Source organism: Zeus faber (genome assembly GCF_960531495.2).
Source record: "Zeus faber genome assembly, chromosome: 18".
NCBI classification, from domain to species: domain Eukaryota; kingdom Metazoa; phylum Chordata; class Actinopteri; order Zeiformes; family Zeidae; genus Zeus; species Zeus faber.
The window spans coordinates 21,313,793-21,327,270 of record NC_137210.1 but is presented as its reverse complement, the minus strand read 5'-3'; the positions used below and the strand labels follow the sequence as shown (position 1 = coordinate 21,327,270).

The following is a 13,478-nucleotide window of genomic DNA, read 5'->3' as shown; positions in this document are numbered from 1 at the left end:
ACTGTTTCAAAGAGGCTTGCTGGCAAAAGGTACATTGCCGCGCAATCTTGTTGCCAAACGTGACTTGGTTGTGTTCCCCGACTGAAAGAAACTGCAAACAGGGGAAGCTGTGAACTTGAAGCGAGCGTCGCCGTTCAGAGGCGGTGGCGAGGTGGAGTGCCAGGTCTTTTGGGAGCCGGCGCCTACCTTCATAGAGCCAGTCTGCGATGCCATTGAAGATGACCCCTTCCTTCCCCGAGGAGGTCAGTCTGAGGGAGTTACTCTGGACGTCCGACTGGTAGTAGATGTTGTTTTCGAAAATGTAGATCTGTGGGAAATAGTAATCATACAGCAGAGGCTAGAAATAAAACGTGATGAAGGACAAACTTAACTTGCACAGCAGGATATAGCATGGTCACATTTCGTCAGCTACCAACCCCGTTGCCTGTGACTGAAGAATAAGATACACGTTATTTTCTCTCGTAGCAATTACTACATACATGTGCATGGCACTAGTTCCAAATCAGACACAAAAGAGCTTTTTGCGGTGAGCACAGTTAGACAACATCCCAACAAAATATGACTATTAACATATTACTGCTCTATTTGAACATTTCAACTTGTCGTGCTGGTGCCAAAATTAGAATGACATTTCCCCAGTAAAGTTAAGCAATCTTGAAGACACTTCTAGCGGATCAACAGTTCATCCTTTCATGCCAACTCTCCTAGTTACACAACTGAATTCCGCCCAGAATCCGTTTTTGGCATTTCCCAAAAGCCAGATGTCGGTGGCGTTAAGTGGTCTTACATAAAATTCCTTTACTAAAGGCCCCCGTCTCTGCACTGACACAACCTTACAGTCAGTGGAGACTTCTGCCGTTTGTCTAGATTAAAGGCTGCGAGGCATAACCACTCCAGAAGGAAGTATTTGCAGTTTAGAGGAAAGGGTGTAGAGAACGGTAACGATTTTGACAGTTCCAGACTTCAAATATGCCATCTGCGCGAGAAAGTCCCCCCCCAAGGTGGGCACGGTTTATCTGTATTACAATGGTGTGATAACAATCAACCAATGCACCATCCTGCCGCCAGAAGGTTGATCTGCTAAATTGCGTTTGGAGAAAGGGAATTGGCGATATATTAAGACAAAAAATATTGGGCGTCGTTTCAATTCACAAATTTCATCATAACGTTAGGACTGTGGTCCAACTAAAAACTAATTAGGAATGTTCATGCGCGGACCTTGTTGACTGACACAAATCCATGTCCCACTACGCGAGACCTGATGAGTGCCAATTGAGCCCTGGCCATTGCTAGAGAGCCCCGGCTCCATGGATGTGTGCGGCGGCGCTCTATATTTCACCATTTCCCTTTGAACGTAAACAGCGTGGCCTCCTCTTTATGGGACTGAGCCAGTCGGGCGACGCCTCAGAAAACGCATTTTTTAACAAGCCTTCTAAAGACGGCGTCGCCTTCAGAAGACGCCCAAGCAAACACTGCTGATTCTTAAGATGCACTCGTGGCTAATGATGAAGTGTGTGCCACTCCAAAGCCGGAGATGCGACACATCTGTCTGCCTCGTCCAACCTTTTCACCGTAATGGATTCCTAATGGAGGGGGCGCTTGATTCATGCCCAAATAAAGCACAATAAAAGTTTCAAATGCAGACAAAGGGAATCCACTACACTTGAGCCTTTCACCAGTCAACAAATCCAGCCTCACCATCTGTCAAAACAGGAGGAAGAAAAAAGGTGTGATGGGAGGACGGCGGCGTCTCATTAGGTTCCTCCGCTCGCAGTCCATCTTTAACTTCTGCACATTCTTACGAATGCATTCAAGGGCACACACACACACAAACAAACCACAAAAAAGTGCACTCACACGCATGCACTAACATATATGACGGCGTCGGCGATTTTCATTTTCCCTCGCACTCAAGGGCATGTTTTTATTCTTTCCAAAGAACGTACGTTTTTTTTGAAGTAGAGTTTTTGAAGGAAAATGTCAAAGGGTCAATGTGTTGAATTGCACTTCAGCGCAATTCGAGGCAACAACTCCGCCACATACACAGCATCATCCGTGTATCCTATGTAGGCAAGGAGGATCAGTGTGACACCGATCAAAAGCGTGATTTACTTTCCCACTTCACCACGACACGAAGAAACGCACAAGTAGCTTATCGAGCAAGCTTCCCAATGAGGAGAAGCACGACTAAGATGATAAACAGAGTCCCAGCTGACCAACGGGATCGAAGTAAGCGGCGCACGACGGACATGGAAAGCACTTTACAGAAAACAACGAGCGGTGAACACCGAGGACACGCCGCTCCCCCAATGTAGTGGGGGAGACGAACGGCAAAAGCCGAATCCTGGATCCGAGCCGCTCACATGGCGGGCGCAATTGCAGACGGGGGGTCGGCAAAGTTGATTGAAAGCGAAATTTCCGGTTTGCAAAATTGCCAAACGTCGCGCATTTCGTTACTTCTGTTCCAACAAAAAGCTTTCTATTGAGAAACGTGCGATATTGATTTGAGTTTTGTTTTTTTTCTTTTTCCGGCTCTCACCAGCTGTTGACCCTGCACCCCCCACGCGGCGTACTGCAGGACCGAGTTCACCACCTCCGGAGGGTCCAGCTCCCACACCTCCCTGGGAGAAAGCAGAATACATAATACACAGCACATTAGCCCGGCGCAAGAAATGTCCACCGGGCAGAGAAAGACACGTCCACACCAGAGGACTCGTTAATTTCACATCTAGGAAGCGCGTGCCCTCCGGAAGCTGCTTTCCAAGTGGTCAACTCCAGAAAAAAGGGAGGAAACTTTGCTGGGTTGCACTTCTGGAGGAATAGGGCTGCAAAACAAACAATACCGAAGGATGTGAGAAAAAAACTTTTATACTGATTGTATTATATTAACTTAACCCAAACAGTGCACATTTCCTGTAATTGGTTGAGATAATACGTTTGGTGAACTGTGCTCACACCTAAATAAAACAAAACAAAACAAAAAAAAAGGCTTTCCTCAGAAGCGGACTCCAGGACCTTAGAGACCGAATTCTGTCGGTGGGATCAGTTGGAGAGTGCAAACAAGTGAAAAAGTCGTCGTAAGAAAGCGGTCCATTAGTGTGCGCTAAAAAGGTGCGGCAGGTGCCAGAGCGCCTGTCGGTCTACGCCCAGTAAAAACCCCACCAAGCGGACAAGTGTTTCCGAGCGCCACTTCCCTCCCGCGTCCGGCGGTGTTGCCGGCCCAGGTGGGCCCCGTCTCGCGACGACAGACGTAACGGGGCACAGCGAGAATAAACGCCCAATTAAGAAAAAAACGCGTCAATAAAATCCATCCCGACACCGCGTCCTTTGACAACAATAACTGGGAAAATGATCACCATTTAATGCTTTCCGCAATCGGGGGAAACGGCCCGCGATAGCGTCATGTGCGAATGCAAATGATGTTGGCTCCCGGCCAGGGCTGTCAACGGCGAGAGGTAATTTGGGCACATTGGATGTCGCGCAATAGGTAGGAATGACGGACCACCTACCGTGTATGAATATTGTAGATACTGTAGGAGGCCATGTATGAATGCCGGTACACCTAGAGCAAGAGAAAGGAGAGGGAGATATCTGACTGTGCGAAAACATTAACGAGAGACCACGGAACCACAGATAAGGACAAACAACAAAACGGGTGCGGGGGGGGGGGGGGGGGGAGAAAAAAAGCCTCAGAGCGAATGGACTGCAGGGATATTTTCAGTAATAGAATCTGTAGACAATGCAATTTGCATGGGTGACAGCTATGGGATGAGACATATTAATTCCATCTGAGAAACCCATCACCACGGAGGGCCCCGGCACCAAAGGAGGAGAGGGGAAAAAGAGCGTGACAGAGGAAGAGAGGCAAAGGGAGAGTGACAGAGACAAAGGAAGGCGGGGATGGGGGCATCAAACGAGGCGGTGACAGCGGGGGGACAGTAAAGGGGTCCGGGAGAGGCTGCGGCTGAAATGATAATGGAAGTCTCGCCGCGCCCAGAGCGGGGAATTAAGTCCCGTTTTTGCATATTGTCATTTACTGTAAACGACATTGAACTGCGTCGCAGGAGCCAAATTACAGATTGGAATCTGTGCGCTGCGCACGGTTCCATGGGCGATGGATTTGATAATGAGTGTAAATCGATGCCTTGCTCACGGGCTTTTAATGAATGATCAAGCATTTCTGAAAACCTTCTATGGACGATATGGATGGTGATAATTGGGTGTGCGAAAGAAATAATGGCGAATGCTCGGTGTAAACAAGAGGATAAGGAAGTGCAATTCTATCACCTTATTTTTTCATTGCAGGAGCAACAAATTGCAAAAGGTTCCACGGCTTGAAAAAAATTGCTGGATTAACTGTTATGCAGCAGAAATTCTATTTCATATTTGACTCCGATAAATATATTTGAACACACAATCTGCGGATTGTGAAGATCAGGACGGATGGCCAGAATTATAAAGGCCTACTTCAATCAAAAAGGGGCACTTGAGTGTCGTGAATTATGCATCGCGGTTCAGGAAGGGGTTTGAGTCGACAGGAGTGCGTGCGACCAATGGCGAGCTGGGGCCAAACGTGATGAGTGATTGAAGCTCTCCCCAAAATTGCTGCGAAAAGCCCAAATGAGTCACCTCTCAAGTTACGACGGCAAGTCACGGTGACTCTGGTGATTATGACCTTCTGGATGTACAATAATAACACCTCTCGTCGGCCCAATCTGTCCAGCCTGGCCGTCGTCGTCTTAGGTTCCTCTTATTTTGTAGATGTGATGCCTCTCAAAGAGGCATCACATTTTTTTTTTTTTTTTTGCACATAAAACCCTGCTGTGATGTCAGACCTAAGTACCAGGGATTTGACTAATCTCTCAGGGTAACATCACTCTCCCCTCCCTTCTTCTCCGCCCCTCACCGAGAACTCCTGCAGAGTTGGTCCTGTGCTGCTAGAATGTGGCTGTCAGAGTGAAAAATGAGAACGTCAAAAATGAAAGAAAGTAAGAAAGAATGAAAGAAAGTTCAATATAAATGAAAGTAAATTCAATCCAACCCATAAAGAGGACCGGATACAGTGCATTTTAAGTGATTTTTCTTTTTTTTTTTTCCTCCACGCACTCCATGCAGAGCCTGAATCCAAGTTCTAGTTTATTAATAATTGTCTCTTGTTCTTAGTGGAAGCAACTGAATGTTTACAGAGAGAGAGAGCTACGCTTTCGAATCCAAGTCAATCATATTGACTTTCGACACAGTTTTTACCGGCAAGCACATATTATATTTACAGTAGGCAGCCCAGGGCTTGAGCACACCGCATAGAAGTTTGAGGAAGTTAGTTTCTCTCAGATTCCTCTCCCCTGGGCTGAAAATGGGGTCCCCGATGTTCTCCACACACTTTTTCTTTTTCCTTTTTCCAAAATTTGACAAGTTAAAAGCGAAGCTTTTCCCAAACTCTGTCACAAAGCCGCACACTCTCCACACTTCCCTCCGACTCGGGATTCGGTTTACGCCTCATTCTCAAACGCTCAGACGCTGGGAGAGCGAAGGAGCTGCTGTGGGCGGGGTGACCTTTGCAGCGCATGGGCTCGTTGAAAAAATAAAATAAAATAAAACCGTGACATTCTCAACTTTATAGACTCAAAAATAAAATAAAGAGCGGGGAGCTGGGGAGGGGCGGGCGTTGACCCGGAGCTATAACTGTGGATGGCGTGTTTGTCAAAACATGATTAATGGTTCTGCAGCGTTTACAATTTAAAACAAACACCAAGTACAAACTGTGCATAGGTTGATGGAAAGCCCCGTCTTGTGAATTGATCACTGTGGCTGCGATGGAGGCCGGTGGAGGGCAATCAGAGCAGGTGACGAAATAAACCTCTGGATTCTGGGACGAAGGTAACTAAGCAAGTACTTTTCAGTCGTTTTGAGGAGGTACTTGTACTTTACATGAGTGAGTTCCATTATAGCAGTACTTCATGTGTTCAGTCTGCTGTATTTCAACGCAAACGTCTTTTTAAAATAATGCAATTTGTTTGTTAACAGGGTGAAGTTGACAATTAACACTTTCAGCTTATATTAAGAAATTAATGTTTCTCCACAACTAAATATGAGGTCATAATGCTGAGCAAGTACTTTTACTCTTGAAACATCAGTGCATTCGATATAAAGCACTTCAGGTTCTTTACTTGGCTGTTATGTTGAATGCAGTTCCTTAACCAGAGCGACTTCCTCAGGGCATTTGTAGTTTTACTTTTGTAATTTGAGTAGGAGTACTCCTTCCACCACTGCAAATGGTGTCACATTAAATTTGCCTTTCGCTGTGTGTCCTTTATACTTCCCGGATCAAGATGAAACTCCAGCTGACTGAGCTTTTAAAGGCCAACTGTGCAGCCTCCTCCCCGTTGGATTTATCCGTGCTTTACTTCAAAATTAACTCCGCCCACCGGATAAACACACACGACAACTGTGCTTCTCATCCCCTTCTTTGACTTGTCGCTAAAGGGAAAATTAACTCTTGTTTCGGAACTGAAACCTGTCGGTGTCGTTTGCGGCTCCAATGCACTCGCGTTTCCCACCAACAGCCGGCATGATCGCTGCAGCTCGGCATAAATGTTTCGGTTTCAGAGTCGAAATAGAGGTGCAATAGCCGGCGCGACTTTGGCTCTGTCTTCAGCCCGAGAGTAACGCCCTAGACGTTGTCGGAGAAGTGCGATTTTACGCGTCTCCAAAGGGATTGTGGAGGCTCGGGAGATGGTAGGGAAGAGTTTTGGGTTTTATCTGAAAAAAAACTGTGTTCCGCAATCCGGTCCTGAAGCGCGGCTCCCACCGACACGGTTCATTTAAAGGCCAGGCGTGCCATCGTGAATCGGGTGCGAAAGAGTGGAGCTGAGCCGGGGCTAAAACCTGCAGGACCGCAGCGAAGGCGCGCTGATCTAATACATTACAAGTCAGACGAAAAAAACCCTCGACAAATCCACTGTTTACCAGCTCTACTGACACATACTTCTGATTCTCAAGGAGCTGTGGTAGTTCTCCGTGTAGCTGTCTTCTATGCCTGTTTTTTTTTTTTTTTGTTTGTTTTGTTTGTTGTGTCTGTGCCTGCGAGCGCTGAAAGTGCTTTGAAAGACGGCCCCAGACATGGAAAACAGGAAATGACAGGTTGTTCACTACGTCCTTTTGGTGTGAACAGCACCCGAGCGACCCCGAGCGACCGTCAAAAGTCGTCAAAACATGAAAATTTGCCTTTTGCCCTCCGAGAAAAACACTGTTATACAGTATATATCATTTGCAGATTTATTCATTTTTATCATTGTTGTTGTTGTTGTCATTTGCAAACATAGCTTGGACACTGTAAATTGCCACGGTACCGTTAGTGGTTGTGGCATAAACCCGGTAGTATGTTTTAATAGATTGTAATCAGACTTTATAGAGGAAAAATAAATGCCTGCATGCCTCTCTCAGAGCAAATAAAACCTGTAACCTCGTGTTACAGAGTAAACATCAAATTTGATGTCACTTTTAATCCTTACCTCACGGACAATTAGAATAAGTCACCGGTACAATTTGAAAGGACTAAATTCAAGAAACGATGAATGCTGTATGAATCATTTAAAATGTCAAATTTGAATGTAAAATGGACCCAGTTATAACTGTTTATATCAACACGAAACAGTGGCACATCGACTCCAGGATGAATAATATTACTGTGGTCTGGTAACTTCCCGTAGAAAACAAGAATGTTTGATAGGTTCATTTGTGTCTAGATGTCTCCATTGTTTCTATTGAAAAAAAAGAGACATCTATTCACAAAGGAGCCTCAGCCACTTTGAAATCCGCTGACACATCAAGTAATGTTACTTGTTCCCATGTACGGCTTTGCTGTCAATGACTGTCACTTTGACTACTACTTTCTAAAGTACTTCTTTTAAGTCACTTTGGACAAAAGCGTCGGCTGAAAGTGATGCAATGTAGTGCAATGGAATGTTCAAATTGCATTGGATCTGCTTCTGTTGTCCGGTACGACCGGCAATTAAACGTCCACCAATGAGCAGATCGGCCAACGAAAGGGGCTAAAACCTATGAACATCCTTAATTTCTAACTCAAGAAAGGTCATGTAATATCATGTGGTAGTCTCAAACAATTTGTAATATAATAAGATTTAATCAAATTTTACCTCATCTGATCCAGCGATAGCATCAGGTGTTTTTGGGGGGAATATAATTGAGCGTAAGGAACCCAGGACTGTTTAAGAACCCAGAATTTATGAAGATGCCCGCTGCACGGCTTTGCACTGCACCGCCTCACCATCATACAAAGCCCATCCAAATCTACTCACACATGGGCATAATGAAAAAATGATGCCTAAGAGGTGCAGGTGCTATTTCTGGCAGTCATATCGTACATCAAAGGACAAGTTGTTTTCCCATTATATATATTTTTTCCTTTCCCATCTAGACTGTGAATGCGTTGGGGGAACCGTCTCTCCCTTCCTCTTCATGATATCAATGCTTCCCCACTGGCCATTCTGCTCTTTAATCAGCGACTGAGGCACACTGTGTGGTATTGGACTCTGAACCCATTCTAATTCAGAAGAGACCATTTATAATGGCTGTTGCATCATGATTCACCTTCTACTCGTGAAATTGGAGAATGAAGAAAAACACATTCGTTTCTGACTTACAGGTGAGAGGGAGAATAATATATCCTGTGTGTGACGATTTGCAGACCTTTGGAGAACATTTTATTTGGTCGGGGACGGGGACAAGAGTGACTATAAGCAATACACTGATGAAGACATATGATATGATTTAATTCTGTAATTCCTCAATATGAAGGCATTGGAGCATATAAAATGTGCTGCAAGAAAAAAATTAAAACCGGAACAGTTTTAAGGTTATTCCGTCGCGACAACAAAGCGCCCGAGCTCGAGGGGGCGCCGCCCCATCTCCGCAATCAGCTACGAGCCAGTACCTATCATGAACACAACCGTGTCTTTTGGCTTTGGGGAGCTCCGTCGTGGTGAGCATTACTAAGTTGTTGTCTGGTCTGAAAACGCGGCCCGCTGCCGGGACTGACAAGGAACACAGAGATTACAAGCTTTTATCAAACGTAATCGGCCTCAGATAAAGACGTAGACAGACAAGGGGCATGTAATCCTGTAGCCGGGTGAAGCTCAAGAGATTTGCCCATTACTTCCTTTTCTCGACAGGACGATCCTTACTCCAGTCGAGCGGCGTCTGGTTCACGAGCGTGGCTGGGGTACATATTCAAAGGCCTCGAGTTTAGCATGCTGTGGACTTGCTATATTATTTCAATACTTATTTAATCTCCAAATTGACTCAGACGCTTGGATCCTTGATCTCGCATTTAACTCAAACTCGATAAGCTTCGGTGAGACTTGCCTCAGATCAGATAAGCTTTCATCTCCAACTTGAACCGGACTCGCTAAAGTCGTTTTTATTTTGAACTCCGCCTCCTCCTCCTCCTCCACCAAGGACTCTGTCTTACCAATTCTGAAAATGTTAATTGTCGGTTAACTGCAAACAATAGGATTAGGTTGTATCTGAAAAGTGTTTTGTTTCAGGAAAATAAATGTATTTCATCATTTTTACAGGGACTGTGTCCATGAAACAACACTTCTGTAAATGTGCCAGAGCTTGCCATATGGCACATTTTCATGTGTAGTCCCTGGTCAGGTGTCAGATGGCTTTCTAGAATGCAATCAAAACCTGTATTATCTTCATCATTTGCCGAGTGTATAATTGAAAGGCCTATAGCATCGAACACTGTCGCTTCATGCACGACCGCAATCATTTACACAACAAACAAGATACCGCCACTTGACCAGGCGGCATTTTAATGCACGGGCTAACCAGGGCTCAAGCCCCGTGGCCCGAAGATGTGAAAGGGGTGGGCCCTTTCACATCGTCGGGCCCCGGGGGGGCTCGTGGGGAAAAATATTCAAAAATTAAATTAAATTCACAGTTAGGGAAAAAAAAATAATCACTCTTGACTTCGTAGGGTTCTCCCGACTGTTGTGTCTGTGTGTGTGTGTGTGTGTGTGTGTGTGTGTGTGTGTGTGTGTAGGTGTGTGTGTGTGTGTGTGAGCGCGTGCCTGCGTGCGTGTGTGTGTGTGTGTGCGTGTGTTTGTGTTTTCTTTGGGGATATGAGCCATTGGTGCTGTCTTTTATTGTATCATTTATACTTCATGGCATTTGAACTGATTAGGCAAAGGGCTCACATTCAACTGTTAGCGTGTGTGTATGTGTGTGTGTGTGTGTGCGTGTGTCGGGGGTTTAGTGTTTTGAATAAAAAGTAAAAGCCACTGTGATTGGTAAATGTATGGCGTCACCTCACGTGCCTGTCTTTAGTGTCCAACAAACAATAAGTTGCTGTTCTTCAACCATTTATATGCCATGCGGCTGCCTGGCTTGAGTGGAAATTGACTTCAAAAGCCACGTTTGCAAAAATGTCTGGAAAGAAATGTGAAAGCGGAGCTCCAAAAAAAAACCCCCAAAAGAAATCAAAGACAGTAATTGCAGCGGGAGTCACAGCTATTAATAAAAGGCCCCCGAGCTGACCGGATATTTGGGAGCTGCGAGCCCGGAGGTCGAAAAGCCTCCAGCGGCGGTACTGAGTAGCCGAGCCGGCAAGTGGGACAACCACCGAGGACAGCGGCGGAATTACCACCTGCAGGTTAGCTGAGCCGGGCGGCCATTAGATAATGTGGGGTTTTAATTCAGCCTGTCTGGTCTATTTTAAGGGGTGGTTCTTTGTCCACTCCCACCCTGGATGACGCTGGAGCCTCGGCATCAGCGCCCTGAAATCCCCGGGACGTCAGCATCAACTGATGCTGAATCCGACTGGCTGCAAGCTCGTCCCAGCCCCAGAACCGCCTGCACGAACCAGAACAGACCCGCGATACCGGGCGGAAATCAGCAAGGACTCAGTGGACTGTTGGGTTAGGGAGGGGCCGCTCCAGTGGCAGAATTGGGAGGCTGACTTTTCAGGATCTGAACATCAGCAACAACACAAGCAACAATACATTTCAAAAATGGTTTCAAACTCGTCAACGGTGAATCCGTGCCCTGCGACCGGCTACTCTACTCACCGCCAAAAGATGTGCGTCGCGTGCCTCGTCCGACTGGGAGCACCCGGGAGAGCGTTTTGCTGAGCATGACTTTTTTCGGAGGCCCGTCGCAAGCGTATGCCCGCGTGGATCAGCAGGACCGCCACGAGGGACAAATTGATTTTGGACCGCGTCAACAGTTTGAGTGCCAGTAGTGGACTGGGGTGCTAAATAGGGTCGCAGCCGCTATGAAATTGTAATCTGAGCCCGGGCTGGCCTTTAGAGGGAAACACACACATTTGGCTCACCCAATAACGGCAATAATTCGGGGTGCCGAGAATCGATCCGCCGGTTGGACCCATTCTTGAGAGAGCACATTGCATGATTTGGAAATGCAGGCCAGGGGATGCTGTCATTAGGGTTCCACAACAATTTGTGATGAGTTTGTTCAGTTAATGAGGGAACAAGTTCTGTTATGAATAACATTCAAATAGCCAAGTGTTTTTTTTTCCATTAGTGTTCCACTCCAGACATATTACACACAGACCAACTCACATCTATTATGCGCGATTACCCCTGTCCCCTGAGGGATCTATACAGGAAGGCTTTGTGAAAATCTTGCCGACTAGTGCATTGCCTGTTCAATGCCTGTTCGGAACGTCCACAGCAATGCACTTCCTGAAGCCCCTGCCGCTACTGCACAGAGCTGAGCGGTAGGTTTGGGCGCCATGTCAAAATATTCCTACCGGCAAACGTCTGCCTAACAATCGACGATTGTCAACGTATTCGCCGTGGGGTGCGGGGCAGGCACCCCGATTCACATCTCCATGCGGCCCCTGCGTCCCTCTCCCTCTTTAGGCCTATAGGCCTGGGATTCTTTTGGTCTTAAACCGGACACAAGTGGCAAGCCGAAGGATGTAAGGTTAGTAATTTTCCGTCTTTGCAAACGCTGCCTGGAACAAAGCACCGGGTCTTCCGGCCGCAGCGCGGAGGTTGAGTTAAGACAATCGCTTAATTAGGCGCTTTTTTCTTTCCCATTATTTTTTGGTGCCGCTTTCCAAAAACTCACAACAAAGGATAAAGAGTGGGGGAGCAAAATAAAAGGATCACGGAGAAAGCCCCAGTCTGGGCCTCGGGGCTCACCCGGGACAGAGGTGCATCTGATTGCGCTCTGCAACGCCACCTTGTTCCTCCAACATCTGAACCGAACCAAGGGAAGAAACTAAAAGAGAAGAATGACCTGGAAACGCGGTGCCCAGGCGACCAATGGATTATGTCATAACGAAGCTCCGGCTCTTTGAAGGCCGATGGAGAGGCCAGGAATAGCTGCGCTCACGCTGTGCTCCGGCGTGTCCACAAAACAAGCATCAAATTCCAAGAAATTGAGCTCCACCTCGCCAATGCAGGGGAACTGGTACGCTCATTGAGGGATTTCATCGCAGGTCGAAGGGAACTATTTGACATGTTTGAGTCGAGGGCGAAGGAGTTGTCACTGGGTGTCGCACAGACTTATAAGGCCGACACAGACGGAGGGGGACGGCGTAACAAAGCAACAAGATGAATCATCTGAGCCAGATGTTGCAATGACAACGACCGGCAAACCAACAAAGATGCAGTGGTTGTTTTCAGTGTGATCATTGATAAACTTGTGGCAGGACTAGACCTGAGGTATGAATCCTATAATGCACTGGCGATTGTGCAAAGTTCCAATCAGCAGCGATCGGCGAAAGTGATGTAATGTGGCGAATGCGGTCTCCCTGTTCCAGAAGTGCAGGATTTATTATTAACAAATAAAGTATTTACACAAAATCATCCACTTTTTACAAAATGAAGTCCCAGAGCAACAGAAACAAGGGGGAGACGTGTGTCTCCATTGTCCCGACGGCGGGGACACACAGGATTTTTTTTAGGAACTGTACGGAGCGGGACAGTCCCTTAACTCAGGTGTGTTTAAAAATGTAGTTTCATACATGGAGGAAAACAAACAATAATAAATAGATCTAAAATAAGAAAGACAGGCACGGGAGCCGGCGCACACCGTTGTCTGGAGGAGAAACAAAAAAACCTCAGCTCCAATTCTCCGAGTTAGTTTTACATTTTTCATTTTCCATACAAGTAAAACAACTGAGGAAATAGAATGAATCAATCTTTCTGTATGAGATGATATCATATATTGCTGTGTGTGTCTGTCCTTAAAAGACTGACAACAAATGGAGGGTGGTTTTGAAATACTGTGTCTGTCTACCGGCGCAGCTTTGAGCTCATTTGTCCTTCATTTGAGATCATCCCTTCTTTGTACTTTATGAAGTGGTATATAATATATGTATAATATGTGTATACATTCCCTCAATATGTGATCTAACCAATTACTGGCTCAAAGCGGTGTCAAATAAATATCTGGTGTTTAATTGGTTAAATACATTTCAA

General features: G+C 46.1%; 1 protein-coding gene across 1 annotated transcript in view; it reads right to left on the bottom strand.

Moving 5' to 3' along the window:
• Nucleotides 1–13,478, bottom strand: part of dpp10 (dipeptidyl peptidase like 10) — a gene marked incomplete at both ends in the record, with an annotated part of 92,493 nt that overhangs the window by 23,957 nt on the left and 55,058 nt on the right. The window contains 3 exons of the mRNA XM_080019408.1: nt 187–307; nt 2,540–2,621; nt 3,510–3,562. Of these exons, the coding sequence (XP_079875534.1) occupies nt 187–307; nt 2,540–2,621; nt 3,510–3,562 (256 nt within the window). The remainder of the gene's footprint in view (nt 1–186; nt 308–2,539; nt 2,622–3,509; nt 3,563–13,478) is intronic.